Source organism: Ambystoma mexicanum, chromosome 10 (assembly GCF_040938575.1).
Source record: "Ambystoma mexicanum isolate Mex_15411 chromosome 10, UKY_AmexF1_1, whole genome shotgun sequence".
NCBI classification, from domain to species: domain Eukaryota; kingdom Metazoa; phylum Chordata; class Amphibia; order Caudata; family Ambystomatidae; genus Ambystoma; species Ambystoma mexicanum.
Window position 1 is genome coordinate 1,198,655,258 of NC_090932.1, and position 22,210 is coordinate 1,198,677,467.

A 22,210-nucleotide genomic window follows, 5' to 3' on the forward strand; every position below is an offset into this window, starting at 1 on the left:
AAGAAAAACCAAGACTTGATAGAGGAACCTGAAGGGAGAAACGAGGGAAAAAGGTGAGGCATGTAACCTTCCGGGAGCCAAGAAACTAACAAATCCAGCACCGTAAAGCCCGCGGCAGAGCTCACCCAAAATGGCGCCTCGGGACCCAGCCGCCATCAACACCCGCCTACAGGGGGACAGCCAGCTAAGGAGAGAGACCCGATTGGCCATTTCGCAGAGGACACTCAATGCTCTTCGGAGTGGTGCACACACCACAGAGACTATCTGCAGCCCGCATCAAGCACTACGAAGAACATTAGGAGGTGAGGGACAGACTTACAGGCCATCAGCTGGTGGGATAGAACGTAATCGGAGAGAAACCACCACCGGCGCAGGGCCGGGCGCTGAGGGCATACTGGGAGTGTCCTGGAGGCCCCCCCAGTAACCTGCCCAGAACAAAGGGGGATCATTAAAAGTGGAACAGCCTTGGGCCCCAGCAGCGCCCCCCACCACAGGGTCCCCCCCTCCTATTGGGCTCTGGAGCACACCCACGACCTTGGCTGAAACAAGAAAGCCGACTATACCACCATAGGGGGCCCATGACAGATACCAGTGGGAAGACCCAGAGAAGACCCCACAACAGCCATGTCAAAACAACAAAAGCTTCAAAAGAATGCAGACATTGCTGCCTTGCTGCAAACCCAGGACAAAAATAAGAAAATAGAGGCTACAAAAAAACCCAAATCACTCGAGGACTTAATATCTTTCATGTCCTAAATTAAAGCAGAGTTTTGAAGTTGCATGGCAGGAATCTCATCAAAGGTGGACCACCTAGACCAACAGGTCCTGGAAGTGGAACAGAGGCTTGGCGAAGTGGAAGTCCACGCAACACAGCAGTCCACACTAGTTGCTGAGCTCCAACGCTGGATCCAGGTATTGGAAGGGAAAAGTGAAGAAATGGTGGGCAAACGGGAGGACATGGAGAACAGGGTCCGCAGAAACAACCTGCGAATTAAAGGGGTACCTACCTCAATTGCAGACCAATCCCTTCCCGATTATATAAGGGGGCTTTTCCAGACTCTCCTTCGGCACCTGGAGAAGGCGATGCTGATCCTGGACCGAACCCATGGATTGCGTACCCGAGGAGACCGGCCCTCGGACAGACCTCCGGATGTAATCACATGGGTCCATTTCATTATAACTAAACAAGAGATCTTTGCAGCAAGTTGGACACAAGGAGATCTAAACATATCAGGGGGCACATCTACAGATTTTTCAGGACCTTGCGATGGCCACGATACAAAAGCAAAGGGAGCGGAAACCCCTGACAACACTTCTGCAAGACCAAAAGGTCAGCTACCGATGGCTATTCCTTGCCACACTACAATTCACCTTCAGCGACACGACCCGCACCATTAGCGCACTGGAGGAAGCAGAAGACATCCTAAAGGCACTCACTCCTGTGGCAGAAGAGGGCTCTCCCACGAAATCCAATTCTCCACTAGAAGCCCCGAAACCAAAAGGTAAAACTTGGACAAAGGTGGCCAAGGGACGTAAGCTAGGAATGAACCCCAAACAAACTTGAAACCGTCCCCATCGAGACTCACTTTCCGGTCTAACATGGTCATTCACCTCGTACTCCACCACATCGTCTGCAAGCATAATATTCCTTCACATGGCTGATGCCCCTTCCTGGCGCACTACGGCGCCCAAAGGCCAATGGGGCAAACACTCCGACTCCAGTTCTAAGTTATGGTTACCAGGTTCAAAGTGGTCTCCCTGGGTTGTGAGACCACTCCAGTTTTGTTTATGGATTAAGTTAAAAACTCAGTCGCAGATTGGGATTGAAATGTTAGCAGAACTATATGACGGAAAAAGTTAACCCGAACCTCCCTCCCCAAGTAGGATCCTAACTTGGCGCCTCCGCCTCATCTGAAACTGAACTTTGTCTCTCTCAACGTGCAAGGCCTAAATAGCCCTTGAAGCGCAAAGCTTCTTTAAAGCGCCTGCAAGATTTACACAGCTCAGTAGTCTTCCTACAAGAAACTCACCTTCTTCCATCAGACTTTGCACGTCTCCACAACAGGAACTTCCCGCTGCAATACCTAGCCTCCAGTGGCTCTAAAAGAGGGGACACAGCAATCCTCCTGGCGAGAGGAGTCTGATTCAGAGAACTAGAGATGCTGTACAACGCAGAGGGACGCTTCACAAGAGTCAAAGGTATGCTTTTTGGACAAGTATATATCCTGGTTTCCATCTACGCACATAACGATAGACAAGAAGCCTTCTACTCAGAACTGGAAGCTAAGCTGCTCCTGTTCATAGAGGGCCAGGTGATCATTGGGGGAGGCTTCAATGGGGTCCCAGATCCTCTCTTGGACAAATCTCACCCACCCGCGTTGAAAGACTATAAAATTGCAACGTGGCTTCTCCACTTGTTTAAAAGCCTGGGGGTAGTCGACACCTGGAGAATACTACATCAGGGAGAAAAGGACTTCTCTTTATTCTCACAGGTTCACCAAACTTTCTCCCGAGTAGCCCTACTCCCGACATCCCCCAATTTCTGTTCTATGTGGACGAGGCAACAATTGGACCAAAAATACTGTCGGACCATGCCCCAGTCCCACTGACGTCTCGATTCCATGACCCAGCCCGTCCCACAAGACCCCAATGGAGCCTATATGACCCAGTCCTGAACAATATGTCGCTAAGAGACACCATTGCCAAAGCTATCTGATTTTACTCCCAAGAGAACCCCCAGAACCTACCTCCCAGGCAAATACGTGGGACGCCATGAAAGCTGTAATTAGGGGGGAGCTCGTATCCCAGGTAGCAGTGTATCGAAAACGGAGGCTGGCGGTTCGAGCCAGACTAGAAAGAGAAGTATCAGAGTCTGAGGGCAAATATAAAAAGGGATGCTCACCCAAGGCCCATCGTGCACTACAGATCATTGCCCGAAATAAACTGGAAGCCCACTATGCTGAAGAGACAGCCCACTCTCTGTCCAAATCCAAACAAAGCTATTAAGCCAAAAATAATAAAGCAAATAAATTCCGGTTGCTGAACTAGCCAAATTAAAACGGAGGAACATAATCACAAGTCTACAAGACACACATCGCAAAATCCAATATACAGAAGAGGCTAAACTACAGCTGGCAGCCACCCACCCAGCCGAAAATATGTCCACATCCCCTTGCAACATAACAGAACAGACGCGATACATTGAAGAGGCGGCCTTACCACACCTCACAGAGACAGATAGGGATGCCCTGGTGGCCTCAATCACCCCAAAAGAGGTAGACTCAGTTAAGTCCCTAAAAACTATGGCCCCTGGTCCAGACGGGTTCACAAATAGGTTTTACAAGCTGTTTCGCCTTCAACTCCTTGCCTCCCTCAAGGCTCTCTTTAACTCCTTCCGTCTGTCAGGCTCCATAACTCAGTCAATGCAGAACTCCTTGATCATCCTTTTATTAAAACCAGGCAAAGATCCCAAGGACTGCACCTCCAATAGACCCATCTCCTTGCTCAATACAGACGCCAACATATATTCTAAGGTCCTAGCCAACCGCCTTTCAACAATTCTAACCAAAATAATCGACCCAAACCAAACCTGCTTCATAGGGGGCAGATCAACGGGGGACAAAGTTCGGCGGGCCCTGAACCTGGTAGAGATAACGGTCTCTGACTAACGTAAAATGCCGCTACTGGCCTTAGACGTGTCCAAAGCATTTGACAAAGTAGACTGGGCCTTCCTGCATCTGACCCTTGAGGTTTTTTCATTTCGGTCCCATCTTCCGCATAATGATATGATATGGTATGATATGATATTTATAACGTGCCTATACACAAGTGTTTGAATGGTCCTGGGCAATTATCGCTCACCAAAAACCACCCTATGGGTCAACTAAGGATTGACCGCGCCCATCCTATTGACTTGCAGGACAAGACAAGGGTGCCCCCCTATCTCCCCTGCTGTTTGCCTTGATAATGGGACCCCCTAGCTCAACAGATCCAAAATGATCCCACCACAAGGGATTACAGGTAGGTCCTACACAACACAAACTTTCCCTCTACGCCGACAATGTGCTGCTTACCTTACAGAGATCCAGCACTCACTGGAACACTCCCTTCGGGAATTACACAGGTTTGGGAGGGTCGCTGTGTTCACAATTAACTCGGGAAATCTGCAGCACTGTGGGTGGGCCCAAACACAGAGGAGATGGATGTTCTCAGACCTCTTTGCCCCATCCAATGGAACAGGAAATCCAGAGACTACCTTGGGGTATATATCCCAGCCATACCAAGGGAAGTATATCAGAGGAACTTTTCCCCTCTTTTTAAGGAATTGGAAAATTATCTGGTGAGGTGGGCCTCGCAGGTGAGATAACTAATGGGGCGAATTACATCCTGCAAAATGAATCTGCTCCGCGATTCCTATGCTTCTGCTCCACTCTGTCATTCTCGATCCCACTGCCCCCACTTCTTAACTTGCAATGTAAAATGCTCCAATTTATATGGAAAGGTGAAAGGGCCATAATTCCACCACATCCAGATCTCATTGGACTCGAACTGCTGGCAAAAGTGTGGGGCACGAGGCACCTTCCTGCATGTGTGGTGGGACTGTCCCATCGTCCAGGCCTTCTGGGATAAAGTCCTTTCTACATTTGAAGTCGTCTGGTCCACTAAACTCCCGAAAGAACCTGAGGGGATCCTCCTAGGTACCTCAATTCAGAAGGTTTATCCGAAAACGGGGGTGACCGCCAATCTTATTTCACAATTACTTCTGGCAGGACGGATCACAATCGCTCGCACCTGGAAAACTCCAGAGGGCCCATTGATTGCATTATGGTGGATCAAAATATGGGACATCCTAGTAGCTGAGAAGGTCACAGCAGTGAAAAAGGGGCTACTACACAGATTCACAGATGTATGAGCCCCACTGTTGGAATATGACCGTTCCTACCGAGAATTAACTTTCAAACCCTGGCTACCAAGACTAATCCTGAGCGATGGCACCTGAAGATATCTCCCAGAACTCTCCTCAACCTATAAGAACTACGGACCGAAAGAATCTGGGCGGAAGGGCGGTGAATTCCTATGGGAGGGAACAAAGGGGAACAATCTTGAATAAATTACCCAATCTTGTTCTTGAACAATATTACGTACAAAAATGCTTTGTCTAATCCCACGTTTGCAACCAAATAAAATAAATTGTTTTTTTTAAAAAAAGAGACGTACCTGAATCCACCGAGAGGCTCGACCCACCCAAAGTTGGTTGCGACACGGGAGGAAGGGAGCTGAGCAATCCAAGAGAGAGGCAGATGTTGTTTGCAACTTGTTCTGACGCCGGTCAGGAAGCCAGAGATAAACCGATTGTAAGAACCAGCACGGAGGCTGACACGAACGGTGTACAGGGAGACGGAGCCGAAAGACGCTTACCGCTTGATGACCGTGTGTAGCTGGAGCCGTCCGAAGTGAGGAAAAGCAACGGGGGAGCTGACTGGCTGACGGGACGCATGCCTAATCAGCGTACCGGGAGAGAAGCAGAAGAGGACACGCAAGAACCGCCAAAGACGCCCGGTAAGCCCGGCGCACAGGAAAGCAAAAGGCAGTGTCGCAGTGATAGTGTGGGAGAGCCCAATTGAACATATTTAAGAAACTGACATGGATGAAAAACATTGTTAAGAAAGGGGCGGTGACCCAGTATTTCAAAGAAAAGATTAATGCATATGCAAACAGTGTTAAAGGTGGGTCAGAGACCCAACTTTTGAGGGGAAGATTTGATACACATGTGAATAGTGTTGAGAGAGGGTCGGACGCCCAACACTTGAAAAAAAGAATTAGAGCAGAAACAAACTACGTTAAAAGAGGGTCAGTAACCCAGTATTGGAAACACATTGTCACGTGGATGAAAGAAAGAAAGAGTGATTGGGGATAGGAAAAGCCCCGTCAGGTAAGTGAACCAGGCAGACGCTCAGTCTGGGACTCACACCCTAGAGAAGCAGACAAAAAGAAGTGAAGTGATATCCTGGCAGGAGAAGTAAACCGAGAAATGAACATGAAATTGTGAATACAAGAGCGAGGATTCATACCCCTTTTCAGTATCAATAAGAAAGTAACAAATTCTCTAGCAGGAGAGTGTACCAGGGATAGAAAGAGGACCAAGTACGAGAAAGTGAACTGTGATAAAGTGACATTTAAACTACCAGAAGGATTGTAGGGGAAGGGAAGTCCCTTTCCTAGTGCAACTTTTATTTCTTTTCTGTTTTTGCAACTAAAGAAATTTACGTTGAGAACTTTGAAAGAAAACTACAAGTACCAGAATTCCCTTGTGCGCATTAAACTGAGTTTAGAGTGTAAGGGTCAGTTTAGGATTTTGGACACAGGATGGATGATGATCTTTTTTTTTTTTAACATCCTGAGACAGATGTTCCTTAGTTTTGTTGAGGCTAGGAAACCCATTTTAGGATTATGGCTAGATCTAATTCATCCCAACCCTTTTCATTATTTTCTGGAAATAAGTCTATATTCAAAACTTAACATGCCACTGTGTCTGAGTCTTACTCTTAATCCCCTACATGTCCCAGACCCCCTCATATTGGTTTATGCCTCTGAGGACCCAGACCCCTTTTGGTATTGGTTTCTTTCTCGCTCTCATGGTCTAAGCAGCCCTGGTCTCCCAGTCTGCCAAGGACAGCCACGAAAAAGATAACACTTGATGTCACTCCTTATTGGGTGTTGGTCCGAGACCCGTACCTCACTGTGGTATGGTCTCTTGGGATTCCCAACAAGCCTCTCGGTCTCCTAACCCTCCTCTGGGTGCTCACCGGTCTCGCTTTGCTGCTTCTGGATCTCTGGTCGCTGCTCAGGTATCTTATTCTCTCTCTGCCGCGGCTCAGCAGTGGCTCCCTGCTTTCAGGCGGCACGTTGCAGACAGACCACCCAAATTCCAGCTCTCGACCAGCTGATGATTCCGCCTCCTGCTTCCAGGTAAGTCCCGTTCTCTGCTGCTTCATTCTGCTTCTGACAACTGTCTTGGCAACTCCTAGTTCTTCCTGGGAGGATCTCGCTCGCTGCTGACGTTTCCCTCGTCTCTTTTAAATGGGTGCTGCCCAATCGGAGGTCGGAAAAGACTATACCGTTCACTCAGGTCTTAATTAGTGCTCTCTATGCTTCCGCACTGCTTGCTCATTCCAGTTCTGATCTTGACTCCCACTGAGTTACTTGGTCTCTCCCTTGTCTCAGTGCATAAGGGATATAGGTCCCTTAAGTCGCCACTCTGCTTTGTCCCAGTACTTCCTACCTTGCTAGTTTTAAGGCAACATATAGGAGCACAAGGGATGATGTTATAGGGGGGTTTGTGAGGAAGGTGGCCTAAGGTAAGGTGGGCCATGGGGGATACTGCGTTCTCCCCATGTCGTCACTAAACCCATAGGGTGCTTCCCTCCCCATGAGATCCACCATCTGAGTACCACCCCCAGGGGGACTATCGGGTAGCGGCCTCACCTCCCTGGCTTCATGGGAAAGGGCTCCCCTAGAGGAAAAGTGATATCTGGAGATTCATCACAATCTACATTCAATAATAAAATGGGTCTATAAGAGGAACACTGGGTAGGGTGCTTCCCTTCCTGTGTGATCACTGAGATAAAGGCCTCAAGAAACGAGGGGGAATATTTGCCTCCCTCCTAATATCGTTAAACATTGTTGCAGGACCGGCGCAAGGAGGTCCACGTATATCGCATCTGTCATTATTGTGATGGCTGAAAATGCAGACTTTTTTTTAACCCTTTATACCACATATATATGCGGGGGGGGAGACCCCCGCAACACCCCCCATATTAAAAGTATATTCTATACCCCCCCCCCACATATTTATGTGGTGTAAGGGGGGGGTACAAAAAAAATAGAAAGTCGGCATTTTCGGCTGTCGCAATTGTCAGGTCGACATTTTGCTAGGATTCCTGTATATCTTTGTAAAAACTTGAGGTGAAGCCATCTTCACCTGGTGCCTTCTGCGGCTTCATGCCCAGGATGAGCTTTTTAACCTCTCCCACCAATATACCCACTCCCAAGATATCCCTAGCAGCTGAATCTAAGGAGGGAAGCCTCAGATTATTTAGGTATCTCTTGATCTTGACCCCTGATCCCCACGACTATACAGGGCCTCATAGAATTGTACAAAGCCCTCAAGAATTTCCTCCGAGGACCCCTTCATGTGACCCTCCTTAGTAACAATTTGATCCACCCACCTTTCTTCATGGCTTGCGTCCTATGAGCTAGCATGGTGCCCACCCTGTCCCCTTTCTCATAATATCTCTGTTCAGTAAATGCCATCGCACTGTGGACTTGCACCAGTGTGATGGTGTGCAATTCTTGCTTCTTTTCCTGAATAGATAAAAACACTCCCTCGCATCCCCTACTACTTGTAGGAGCCTTGCCCTTAGATCCTCAGGTTCCTCCTTCAACCTGGCCTCTTACATATTGTACTCCCGCTTCTTCACAGCCCCTTCCAAATTCTTATGCACCACCCCCGTATCGTTTGCTGCAAAAAAAATTCAATCTTGCATTCCAGGAAGTTTCTGAACACTAAGTCTCCAAACAAGGTATCATTACATCTCCATCTAGAACGTGTATTCCGTCTCCCTTCCAGAAATAGCGTCACTAGGACCATGTCATGGTCTGACCAAGCCACAGTTTCCAGATAATTAGTCTGCACCAATAAAGCACATTCCTTGGAGAGCAAGAGCAAATCAATTCTGGTGTAGTATTCATGGTCTCACCCAATCAACTCCTCCTTCTTGGAGACTTCAACATCCACCTAGATACTTCCTGTCCTTCCACTGGACTCTTTCTTGACCTCTGCGACTTGCTCTCTCTCTCTCTCTCTCTCTCTCTGTTCTCCCCTCTGGCCCGACTCACTCTGCAGGGCACACTCTGGATGTTCTGATCTCTTCAGACCTTCCCCTTTCGTGCCCTCTCACCACTCCTTTTTCCTGGAGTGATCACTTTCTCCTTCCCTCCCTACCCCTCAGTCCAAGCCAACTTCAGCACGGCCACCTACCTTCTCGGTCATCCGACCCATGAAGCGTGTGTCGGTTGAGTTTTTCACCGCCAATTTCTCCCCCCATCTCCCCATTGCCGACTCACACCCTGACACAGCCCTTTCCATGCTCCACTCTACTATATCTGATACTCTCGATGTTCTTGCCCCTGTCATGAGGATCCGCTTGAAGCCCAAAGCGAAGTGCAACTCTTGGTACGACTCAGACCTCGTCACCCTTAAACGCAAGTGCAGGGTGGCTGAGAGGAAATGGCGTGCTTCCGGTACATCCTCTGACAAACTGGCCTGTCGCCTGCTCCAAAGGCAATACCTGCTCTCTGTCCGCACCAAGAAGAGAATCCACATCCAAGCCTGAGTCTCTGTGGCATCCAACAACTCGGCCAAACTCTGTAAAATCTGCAAGGAGCTGGCCAATCTTACTGCAGTCTCTACTTCTCCTGTCCCCTCCCAGGCACTCTGCACGGCCCTGTCTTCCGATATCAACTCTAAAACTCAGGACATCTTGGCCTCTCTCTCTTCCTCTCCCCCTCCTCACTCTACACCCTGCTCTTCCTCTGGCCCTTCTGAAGCCACCTTTCCTCCCTCCTTCTCTGCCTTTCCCCTGTTCTCCTCAGACGAGGTTTCTAGACAAGTCCGATCTATGAAAGTCTGGTCAAAACAGGTTCACCCCTGTTCCTCCAAAACCATCCAGGACCACATTGACACCCTGGCTCCTGCTCAGGCTGAATTCTGTAAACACTCCTTCGCCACTGGAATCTTCCCCTCCCCCCTGAAGCACTCCCTTGTGCACCCTCTTCTTAAGAAACCATCTGCTGACCCTTCCTGCCCGACTAACTATCGTCCAATCTCCATCACTCCATTCTTGGGCAAACTCCTGGACAAGCTGGCCATCTCCCAGCTTAATCTTCACACTGAATCTGTTGGTTGTCTCCATGACCATCAGTCTGGCTTCAGAGCTGCCAGAAGCATCGAAACGGCTCTTCTGAACATCCGTGACTACCTGCTCTTCAACCTTGATTCCGATACCCCGTGTCCTCCTCTTATTTGATCTCTCTTCTGCCTTTGACACGGTCAACCATCCCATCCTTCCCATGCGGAAGACACTCCACTGATCTTCAGGCTCCCTTCCGTCACCTCTTCTCCTCCTCTCATCTCTGACACTATGTCTGCCATCCAGGAGTGGTGTGCCACAAATGATCTCTGCCTTAATGCCAGTAAGAACGAGATTCTCCTCATCGGCACACCTGCTCCCTCCTTTCCTGTTAATCTCTGGCCGGCCTCTCTTGACCCTCTTCCTGCTCCCACATGTGAGGCTAAAAACCTTGGGGTCATCTTTGACTTCACACTCTCCTTCTCTCCTCACATCTCTGATGTCTCTAAGAAGTCACACTACCAGCTGCACTTCCTAAGAGGTATTCTTCCTTTCCTCTCCTTCCACCAAAAGCTCACTATCTCCAGAGCTCTGGTTCTCTCTAGGCTGGATTACTACAACAGCCTCTTTCTAAATCTGCTTGCCTCTACTATCCGCCCCTCTGCAACTCATCCAAAACAGGACTGCGAGACTTGTCCTTGGCCTCAAGCCCAGGGATCCTATCTCTCCAGGATTGAAATCTCCGCACTGGCTCCCAGTGGCGGCGAGGATTAATTTCAAAACCCTCTGCATTGTCCACAAGGCCTTCTGTGGCCTGGGACCTCAATACCTTCAAATCTCTCTTCCTAAACATCTTCCCTCTGGAGCTCTTTGCTCATCCACCTCCAACTCCATCAGGGTCAGTCGATTCTCCAAACAGTGAGTTGGTGGTAGATCTCTTTCTTCTGCTGGCGCCTCCCTCTGGAACATCCTCCCTGTCTCTCTGAAACTTGAGGAGAACCATCTCTGCTTCCGGAAGCACCTCAAGACCTTCCTCTTTGCTTCTGCTTTCTCCCCTCCTCTCCTCTGCTGATCTCCTGGCTGAATCTGAAACTGCACTGGTTACTTGGCTACCCTCTGATCTCTGGTCCATGTCCCCTCCCTGCCAGTTGCACACCTGTACTGCCCCCCTGACAACCCTTGCTCTCGGGCTGTTCTGTATACCTACAGCCCCTACTAGCACTTGACACATGATGTCTGCAGTTATCCTTGCACTTGCCACGAGCTGGCCGCCCTTTTATTTATTGTCTTTATTATTTTACTGTTATCCTATGTACTGCACTGTCCCCTCCCCTTTCCCCCCCACACTTTTCCCCCTTCCCCAGTCCCCTGCACTTGCACAATCTCAATGTCACCTAGCCTAGTAGGATCGTTGTCTCTGTCTTCCCTCTGTTTCCTCTCCCTTGTGTATATGCGCGTTATAAATGCCATATCATATCATACAGTGTAGAGTAAACTGTATATCTCCCAGGCTCCTCGTGCAAACTCCTCCAAGCATCAACCCATCCAAACTCATCAACAAGGTCCGAGAAAGCCATATTTTCGCCACTGCTCAGTCTCTCAACCCCCTTCCTCCCAGTCTTCCAATCCAGGGCAGGGTCTTGTATTACATTAAAATCTCCACCTACCAGAGTAAAGTCTTCAGACCACTGCTCTACTAATTCCATTACTGATCTTCGAAAAGTCACCTGTCCACTATCGGGGGCATAAAGATTAATCAGGCTAACATGTTTCGTCCCAACGGAGCCCTTATCCATGAGCACCCTACCCTCCATCCCTTGTTTAGTTTGTGCTTCCCAGAGCCCAAATGTTCTCGCAAGAAAATACCTACCCCTCTTCTCTTACCCTTTTGAGGCCCAAAAGGTTTGGCCTACGGTTCTGCAATGCAATCGTGATTCCTCCTCCTTTCCAAAATGCATCTTTTGTACAAACCTCACTGAGAGGGTTTGTGTTATGCACCAGCCATGGAAGTTATGGTATAGGTGGAGATACACCTAACATGGATGCCTTTCTATGTCCAGTTAACGGTCTAGCCTTCCACCAAGATGGCGTCCGGAGCGTATATACGCATCACGCAAAGTAACAACGGTGCGTTGTATCATCGTTAATTTCTAACTTTGTTCGTTGCCCCTTTGCTCGTGTTATTCTGTCACACAGAAGACCTTACCTCCTCCTTCTTGCCTTAGCCTTTTCTCCCTTTCTGCAATCACTCGCGGCGTTACCCCTTTCAGGTGTATTTCTCATCAGCGGTTTATTCTGGTAAGTTCACGGGGGTTTCTTTTCTGATTTCTTCGGTTTTCTGTCCCTTTACTTGTATTTTACTATCTTTCTAATTCTGCCTTATCTACTACCTTTTTTCTCATTTTTCCTTTTTGTTCTGCCTTTTCGCCTTTCCGAGGCTCTGTCTGCTTCCAGTTCCTCTACCAGTGAACTCTCTCACTGCTGCAATTATACTACGGTGCCGCAGCTTCCTACAAAGCCGCTGGTCCTACGCACTGCCTTCTGCGGTACCTGCCAAATCTTGCAGTATCCCCAGACAACGTCTGCCTTCTGCAGTGCCTTCTGGATTACAGTTCTCTTCGAACAGTGTCTGCCTCCTACGGTGCATGCTGGATCTTGTAGTTTCTCCATACTACAAGTCTGTTCTTGTCCTTTGATTGCTTGACATTCTTCAGCATATCTACAACCCCTAAAGACCCTTTGTCACCACAGCGGAATCACAGTTAACATATTGGATACTCCTTCCCACATTAGAGAAGATCCGCTACACAGTGTTTTTTGCCAACAGCTTTTTCCCTGGAGTTTTGGGACTGGCTCCTGGGAGATCACCGGATTTGGTACCCATCCGGTCAAGGTGGCCTCCGAGGAGCCACATCCTTATTTACGTCAAAAAAGAACCAAAAAGAAGAAGGAATCAACGAAATACCGAAGAAGACAGGATTGGTCGACTTCTACTAGCTCTACCGGAGATTCAGGTGAGGAGGAGTTGGGCATAGAGAAAGGGGAAGTTGTAAGTTTTGACAGTTTGTTTCCTAAATTCTCGGAGTAGAGACCTTTTGTGTAGCGAGTTCAATCTCTTGACATTCAACATTGCAATTCTGATGGCCAGGAATAACCAAAACCCCCCTTGTACATTCTGTGCAACTGTGTGGTCCCATTACATTGTGCGCCCACCTGCCCTCCTGCAGCCCTGACAAAGAGATTCCTCCCTTCTGCCCCAATTCCCACCCTTTTCCCATGACGCCCGCCCCCAATCAAAACAAACCAAAACTGCAAAGTGATGGGAACACCACTAACCTTAACCATAGAGACGCCCAGTGTAAACCAGGCCAACAGGAAATGCCAGTTCCCACCCGCAATAGCCAACCTTTAACTTGCATAAAATATTTGTTGTGACACCTGAACCACAACACAATCCTAGCCAATGCACCCGCAAGCATAAACTTGAGAATAGTCTCCTGGGAACAGCTTCCTCTCTTTCAGCCCACAGACTGCCACCCCAGCTTAGACAGAGGAACATTTGGCTTTCTGAACTTTCTGGAGCCTGCCATCCTCTTATGGCCAGAGGGCTGTGCCTTCTTGAAGTTCTCTCTCATTTGGACTTGAACTTCTTCCAATGATTTCAGTTGGTTTCCCTTTAGTTCTTGCAGGCACTATTCTGGCCAATCTCCATCCTTTAAAACATACTGTTACCTGGAACCAGGTTGTCAATGGCCGTCATCGGCACCTCTCTTCCAACATAAAAGTCGATAGATGTCATGCCGCCAGCGTCTAGTCGCCGGTGGGGGCTATGGAACGCCTGGGGTTGGCGGCGCCATTAGGTCATCCATTGTTTTTCCCTGTCCATTTCCAGGTTTACCGCTCTAGTCTTTCTCTGTTTTTTCCGGCTTCACTATTTAAGCACCGCCCACTTCCGGGTTCGGTGCGTTGCAACTTTGTTTCTTCACGAGTTGCTGGCTCCGTGTGTTTTTTCCTTCGTGCTATTTTTTGCTACCCTTTGGTCTCCAGTCGGCGTCCCTTCGCCGTTCGCTTTCTCCTTTCCTTTCCCTTCCGTGGCGCTCCGCCGCCATTCTGGTTTTCTCTTTGCTTCTTGCCCTCTCTTACTCCTTCATCCTTCACTCCTGGATTCTTCCAAGGACCTGCCTCGCCTTCCGTCTCCTGCTCAAGATTCTCGCTCCAGTCATCCTGCTTCTTACATCGGATCTGCTGAATTACTTCACATCACTCTCCGAAACTACAGGACCGTGACTTTGTTTCTCCGAGGGTTTTTTTGAGCATCCGCTTTTTTCCCTCATTACCCGGTCCCTGCGGGAAGGAAGCCTCTTGCTTCCCTGCTTGGCAAGGAATCAGGGTGGCTTCTCACTGCGGACGGCCATACCTCTTCTCTAAGAAAAAGAAGATTGGGGAAAAGGTTTACCGCCGCGACACTTCTCCAGAAGACTCAGGTGAGGAGGAAGCCAAGGAGGTAGTTAATATCATTGATAGGCCTTCCAAGGTTCCGGAGGTTGACAATAGATCCTGATGTAGTCGAATCTTCCACCCTCTGTTCGAAGTCTCTGGGTGTTTCTCCATCCATATGAGGCAGACCCCACAATCTTGTATTGTTCCCTCTTTCCCTGTTTTCAAGATCTTCAATCTTTGACCAAACTTCCTTTTCCCTCTGTTCAAGCTGCTTAATCCGCACATCCAGCTAGGCCTCTAAAGTCCTGGCCAAGAGTTGGTTGCTTTACAGGGCCTCCACTCGATCTTCCACCTTGCCCAACTTTTCCTTCAATGCCAATGTGGGCGATTTCACCTCAGTCCTAAGAGCCCTTATCTCAGCAAGCACTCTAAGGACATCTGACTATAGGGCTTCCAAACCTCCCACCTGCAACAGAGCTGCCATTCTGATAATCAATATCTTAAAAATGTATCAATATCATGTCCAATCTCAGTTAAGGGCTCATACTGTGACCTCCACCTGCCACCCCTTCTGGGATGTTTGTCCACCCTCACTAATGTGTATCCTTGTAATATCCACATTGGTAGACCCTCCACCACTACCTCCACATGGGGCTCCCCCACCTCCTCATCCATGCTCACAAACTGCTGCCTGTCGTTCCTTGAGGTTTTAGGGCTAGTTTCTGCGAGATGAGGTGAGGGGAGGGGATGATCGCCTACTCCCGAATCCCTATTTAATAATCAAGTCTTGCAAGACCATAGCAGAGACCGTACACTGCTTGACTGCAGCAGCTTTTACCTTCCTACTCCTCGCTTAAGAAGAGCTCCTCTGGACCCTCACCTAACACCTCCTGTGATCCTTTGGCACTCTATCCTCACTTAAGGGTTCTTGCTGCGGCTCAATTTCATGTCCAGGTCTGCACCAACTCACCCTCTTCTTTCCGGCCCGCTGGTTGCATCACCAGGAGACCTCCCGTCCGACAATTGGCACAGCTAGGCCTCCTCCTCCTCCATCGGCAGTCCGCCTCTCATAGTCCGCTCTTGCCATTGCCGGCATCAGTATCAGATCCTCGAAGTACTCAACTCCGAGAGGCGCTGGTCTCTTTAGGAGGAAGATGCAGTCTAATCGCGTTAGGTCTACCGAAATTCCTAGCATGGCTTATGCTGACAGAGCTCGTCCTTCATGCTGTCCTCTTCCCCGCAACCCCTGGTGTTCTCAGGGTTTAGGTTTTTAATGAAAATGTTTACTTATTCAGCCAGCTTTGCCTGATTTTAACTTCTATGTTTAAACCAGGTGCTCAAACTCAGCATTGTTTCTAACAAATTGCAGCTGTATTATATGTCACCTTGTGCCTTATGACTGGTAGTTGGTGATCCCTAACGTGGTAATGGGATTGTGACAGTTAATTCGCACATGCCTGTAACAACGCCAGCTGAACTTTAGCTGGTATGGCGAACCACTCAATGAATTATTGCCATACGCACACACAGCAAAAGGAGGCTCACTTGAGCAAGCATCCAGTTAGAAGGGAAAGCAAATGCCTAATTCAGGATGGCCACCAGTGAAAATTGAACAGTGCCACTTTTCTATTTCCTTGGTGGGAAAGAAGGAAGGGAAATGTGGGCTTTAGGAAATGTGGTGGTGGATGTGGTGAAGGTGCATGTGGTGGTAGACAAGTGTGTGCTGGTGGCGTAATCGGAAAACCATCTTGCTGCAATGCCATGTGTCAATTGGAAAGCCCACAATGCAGACCTTCCCCATTAAAGCCTACATTTCAGACTCCCCGATAGGCTCTGCCACTGAAGCAGGGTGTAAATGTGTTCTAATTTAGTTGATGCCAAACATGTACTTTCCTTGACAAAATGCCTGAAGGTTCTCTAGTGTTGTCTAGTTGTGCGTTTGTAACCAGTCCCTCACTCATACGTTGCCTTCTTTTCTTTCAGGCCACTAATGTCTGCACCAATGAGGTTGTGGCTGTTAAAAAAATGTCCTACAGTGGGAAACAGACAAATGAGGTAAGAATGGCAATAAGGAATCTTTGAATGTCAGGAGAGGGATAGGGAAAAAGGCAGAGGTAGAATGTGAAACAAGCTTTTAGCATTTGAGAGACTCTGGTATGATGGTAAGAGCATGAGTGACTGGGTGGGACTTGGGAAATAGATATAGACCCCAAACAGGCCTTTTTTACTGAATGTTGATGCTGAAATCCTGTCAAATCGACAGTCTCTAAGGAAACCTACAACTTCTTTTTCACAAAAACACGAGTATTTGATGCCGGATGGAACACCACAGAACATATCAATTTAGCCATCTATTACAGTGGCACGTAAATGGCAACAGCCTGCTAACATGAGGCTACAACAAAGTAATTCAATATCGATCTCTTGATCCTCCAGTTGCCAAGTTGCTGATAATATGCATACCTTGATTCATTCTTGCAAGGACCTGCCATCAAACAATACAACCTCGCCCAACCAATGGGTGCAGAAGGTACACAACAACCTTTTAGCAAACGTAAAACAATTACATGTTTTGTAGAGTTTGGGATTGGTTATCTCAACTTTGTCAGTCTGGATGTGTAATAATTAGGACAGCACCTTAACTCTAACTTGGTATCATTTAACCTTATTTTGTTAAATTTAATTTGCCTTATTGTGGTGTTTTTGTTTACTTTGGTCTTTTTTGTGTTTAACTTGTTTCACTCTGATTAATTTACCTAGTTTGATCTGCATGTTACCTATTTACTTTCCGCTTGTCCATTTGACTGCAATGCTGTTTTATGTGTATTATAATGGTTGTATAGATAGCAGATTGCATCCTTTCAAACCCTTTCAAATAATGTCCTAATTTCTCACGTTACTTCTCACAGAAGTGGCAGGACATCATAAAGGAGGTGAGGTTTTTACAACAGCTCAAGCACCCCAACACCATTGAGTACAAAGGATGTTACCTGAAAGAGCACACTGCCTGGGTAAGGGAACTGGACCTGCTTGAAGTGCTGGGTTTGTTTAATCAAATACATGATCAGAGTGCTCTTCACTGTGCACTGCATGGATAGTAGGAATACAATGTCATTGTTATGTTGATTACCTGATGTCCACAATTTTGAACTTTGTCTGTGGTAACATCGATAAAAAGTCATTCTTTTAAAACGTAAATGGTATTTTTTCAGAGGTGGAGTTGAACATTTGTTTTGGAAAAGGTACTTAATAAGGGGTCAGATGTGAGGTGTGCTTTCTTGTGGGGAGAAGTCTGTTAAGTGGCCTTGCCACAAGTGCCAGAACTTTTCCCCATATTCTACAAAGGGCATCCACGTAGCAACATATTTTGCATATCTACCCTCACTTATCGCAGTGATTTTCTCAGCCACCAAAATGCCCCAGCTTTCAATCCACCACATTTGGAGTACAGGGTTTGCAGAACTCTTCCAATTACAGGTCATTGTTGTTTTAGCGACCAACAGTAAATGCCTAATAAGATTGGCGAAAAGATCCCGACAAGGGTAGTATACCATCGCCCGTATCGCCTAAGAGCACAATCATGGGGTCCTTTGGTATTAGTAGGCAGTATTTCCAAAAGTGATTCATCTTGCCACAAGACCATAACATGTGTAACAAAGAACCTTCTTCAGAACAACCTCTCCAGCAATTGGGAGAATAAACCCTCCCGCCCCCCATCATTTTTGTGCAATCGTTGAGGCGTCTGGTACCATGTACAGCAAAGTTTGAAAACACACTCTCTATCAGTTGTGCACCTTGATGATTTATACATGCATGTGCATATGAATACCATGCAGTGGAGACAAAGATTAAGGAGATTGTCAGTGTCCTTTTTCTGGAAGAGGGTAGTAAAGAGGTCACAATGTACAGAGCAAATAGGGGCAGATGAAGACGAAAGGGTCCGAGATCTGTGGTGGTATATTTTCATTATTATGCAGAGAAGGGCTAGATTGATCTCAGAGCTTCAATATGAGGGTTGCAAGATAGCAATATACCAGCATCTGTCCAGTTTCACGCTGGCTAGACAGTGGGAGTGCTGCCCACTCGCAGTAATGGTTGAATGAAAAGGGCATCAGATACCGGTGGGTTTACCCATTTGCTTTGATATTCTAAGTGAAAGATGTGGACTATAGGGATGGAGGTAAAGCAGGTCACTCAACGTCTTCCAGAAGCAGTGCAAGAGAAGGGGAGTCTGGGGCAGGGTGTTCGGGGTGGGGTGATGGGGGAGTGGTGGTTGTGGAGGGAAAGGGAAGGGTGCAGACAGAGGGATGGACTTTGGAGCTGATCAGGAGGCTAAGGGGAATATTGGTATTAGAGGAACCGTTTTTAAATATGTGCCGGGCGTGCAGTGGTGGGGATAGAGCAGGGAGGGTGGGGGTGAGTAAGTTGCCTCCTGATGGGGACGTTGAATCTAAACGGCATGAACTCTCCCAGTAAACTGACATTGATTGCTTGTGAATTTCTGAGGTTGGGCTGGACATGCTTATGCTGCAGGAATCGTAGTTTGTGGCAGGGCTGCAGAGGCGCATTCCATGTGCACTCATAGGGCAGTTGTATTGGGCATCAGCAGAATAAAAAAAAAAAAGTACAGGGATCGAAATTGAGATTAGATAAGCAGGAGCTAAGCACAGTTCCTGGGTATCAATCATTAACCGTTGACCAGGAGCTACCAGTGGGGAATGAGGGGCTAGTAGATAGCGTTCCGCAAATCTAAATTCCACATAAGATGCTAAATTATCTTTTTGTCCATTATTTATGACCCCTTATGATTTAAATGTTGTATAGATGTGTCCTAATGTTTATTTATAGAGTGCCACAAGTGCACAGAGTTAAATTCACAAAGGCGTGTTACTGCAGCATCAGTTGGCCGGGGTGGGTGGGTGGGTGGGGCAAAAGTTGCTGCTGGTAGCTATTAGTGTCAAGCTAATCAGCGTCTTTTAGGCTAAAAGAAGGAGCTAAATAGCTCCCAGCATTCCTCAGTTTAGAATCGTGAAGTAGCTTCATTTTTTCAGAAACCATTGCGATTTCTTGATCTGCAGTTGAGGAGGGCAATGGAGGGACATTTTGTGGTGGTGAACTGTTGCATGGCTGGAGGACGTGTGGAGACTGAAGCACCCAAGCGCTTGAATTTCCCCCCACCCCCCTACACGGTACCTACACCAGGATAGATTGTGTCCGTTTGCTTAAGGAAATGGGGAGGAGTGTGCTATCCTGTGGGGTGGTCAGATCACAATTTCTTGGTTATGAAGGTTGATGTGGGTGGACTGAATTTGCAGGACACATTGTGGAGGCATAATGACTTTCTATGGAGGGACATGGTCTTTGAAGGGGAGATGCAGAGGGGAGGTGGAAATGTGCACCGTTTGGGAAGCAATGAAGGCCACATGGAACGGTTCGTTGATTAAGGAGGGAACTTGGGAGAAGAGGGAGAGGGCGCTGAGGGGAAGACTGTCGAGAGATCGCATTCCTTGAAGGGAGATTTCAAGGCAGGAAGGGCGATGATCTCCTAGCGGATATCAGGCAAAAAAGGTGGGATATTAAACAGTTGGGGACCAGAGATGGGGTCCTTAAACTGCATTTTCTGAAGCAAATGTTTTATGAGAAGAGGGTATAAGGCTGATTCGTTGATTGCAGCCAGGCTCTGGGTGCAACGGGCAGAGAGGTGGGTGAAGGAAATAGTGCAGCCTGAGGAAGGGTTGAGCTTGAAGCCGTAGGACATAGCAGAGTTTTTGGCTTTTATGAGGTGCTGTATGGAGTGGAGTCAGTGGTGGATTGTGGACAGCGAGATCAGTACTTGAGAGAAACCCCTGGCCCATGGCTGAGTTTGGAAATGCTCCAAATGATTGATGGCCCTCGCACCCTGGAAAAGATCCTGAGAGCCATATTGAGGATCCCAGCGTGTAAAGCACCCAGGGATATTGGCTTCACAATGGGTTTCTATAAGTAATGTGCTCCCTTATTATGTCAGTTTCTAACAAAATTGGTAAATTATATTTGGGTATGGGAAGGGCCACTGCCACATTCTATCATGCCCTGAAAGCAGTCATTTCAAAGGCTGATAGAGATCTAAAATTGTGTGCGTTGTACAAGCCGATATCTTTGCTTAGTGTGGATGTGAAGCTTTTTACAAGGGTGCTTGCATCATGTTTTGAACGGGTCTTGCAGCTTTTGATCCATAAGAATGAGATTGGGTTTATCTCAGAAAGGCAGGGAGCAGATAGAATGTGGAAGACGCTGAATCCAATTGATATGAATATGGTGTGGGGGAAAGGGGGGGGGACACCCAGTGTAACTTAGCTTTTACATGGAGAAAGCGTTCAATAGTGTGGGGTGGGAGTTTGTGTACGCTGGTCTGGGAAAATGTGGCTTTGGGTGTAGGATTCTAAATGGGATTAGAGCAATCCATGAAGATCCCAGTGCAAGGGTGGCAGTGAACAGGTTACTGTTTGGTGGACAGAGGAGGACAAGACAGGGTTGTCCGCTGCTCCTGTGTTTGCCCTTTCTCTGGAACCATTGACTGAAAGGATAAGGCCTTGTCTCGGGTAGAGAGACTGTGGGTAGAAGGTAAAGAATTCAAGCTCGGTATGTACGTGTATGCTATTTTGTTAGCACTGAAAGCCCTTGCAATTTGACCTGGCGGTGTTTGAGATTGAGGAATATGGGGTGCTGTCTGGTTGTAAAATCGATAGAAGTCAGTCAATTCTCTTCCTGTTTCATGGAGATTCGGACAGGGATGTAACCACCATTGTACCCTTAGCTCTGGAGATTAGTCTTGAGAATACAAAATATCCTGAGATTCGGGTGACCCGGTCTCCTGAGCGGCTCTCCGAGGTGAACTTCTCTCCTTAGTTGTTTTTTTTGTATGAAGATAAGGATCATGGGGTAAGTTGACTTTCTTGGATGGGGCATCTCTATGCCCTGAAAATGAACTTCCTTCCCCTAGGTTCTTTATGTATTCCAGATGTTGTTGATCAAAGTACCGAGTAAAAGACTCAACGATGAGGGAATTGAAGGGGCGGATGTTGCGCCTTCTCTGGCATGGTAAGATGCAGAGGGTTGCATATGATACGTTAATTCTTCCCAAAGACAGTAGCAGAGTTGGTTTCCCTGGCCTGGGTACATACTGCTTGGCAGCACAATAGAGGGTGTTTATCCCCCGCCTTTGAATGCACTGTCAAAACCAGTGGGTTTATCTACAAAACCTCTGGTTGCGACCTGTCACGGTAGGGGGGATGGTTATGGGCCCCAAGAGGGAAAATCTTGAGACTGATTAGAGAGCATTGTAACATCCGAAGATGAAGGCGGTTGCGATGTAGCCAACTCCCTTGAGTAACCGGTAAGGGATGAGTTGCCTGATCCTTTGAGACTCCAGCGATGGTGCGAGGTCGGTTTGAAATGAGTTGGCCAGCTGTGGGTAAAGGGGAAGTCTATTTCTAAAGAGGGGATATAGCAATTTAAAGAGGGATCCGATCCTTGTCCGAACCCAGATGGATTTTCACTCTCCCTTATCAAATTGAACAATCCCTTTTTTAAGGCTTTTCAAGATGACAGCTGAAAAGATATTACTCGCTGAGGCGGGAAAGGCTAATCCAAGGCTTTCCACTTTGCAGTGCAGGCCTGCAGCATCCTCTTGCACGACGGCTACTCAGGTTGTGGGAAAGGAGGACAAGCTCCTTGACTCCCTCAGGAGGAAAATCTTCGCCAAATCGGCCTTGCAGCTCAGGCAGGCCAACGCTGAATTGATATTAGCGGGAGCTAACATGCGGATGTGGAAAGGTCTGTCGGAGTTTGAGGAGTTTATCCCGGTCGAGAAGCTGGAC

At 47.7% G+C, this 22,210-nt stretch overlaps 1 protein-coding gene across 10 annotated transcripts in view; it reads left to right on the forward strand.

The window, feature by feature from the left end:
• TAOK3 (TAO kinase 3) overlaps window positions 1–22,210 on the forward strand; it is a 2,703,337-nt gene that overhangs the window by 814,170 nt on the left and 1,866,957 nt on the right. For all 10 annotated transcript variants that reach the window (XM_069619192.1, XM_069619190.1, XM_069619185.1 and 7 more), the window contains 2 exons: window positions 16,335–16,406; window positions 17,261–17,362. In XM_069619192.1, the coding sequence (XP_069475293.1) occupies window positions 16,335–16,406; window positions 17,261–17,362 (174 nt within the window). The remainder of the gene's footprint in view (window positions 1–16,334; window positions 16,407–17,260; window positions 17,363–22,210) is intronic.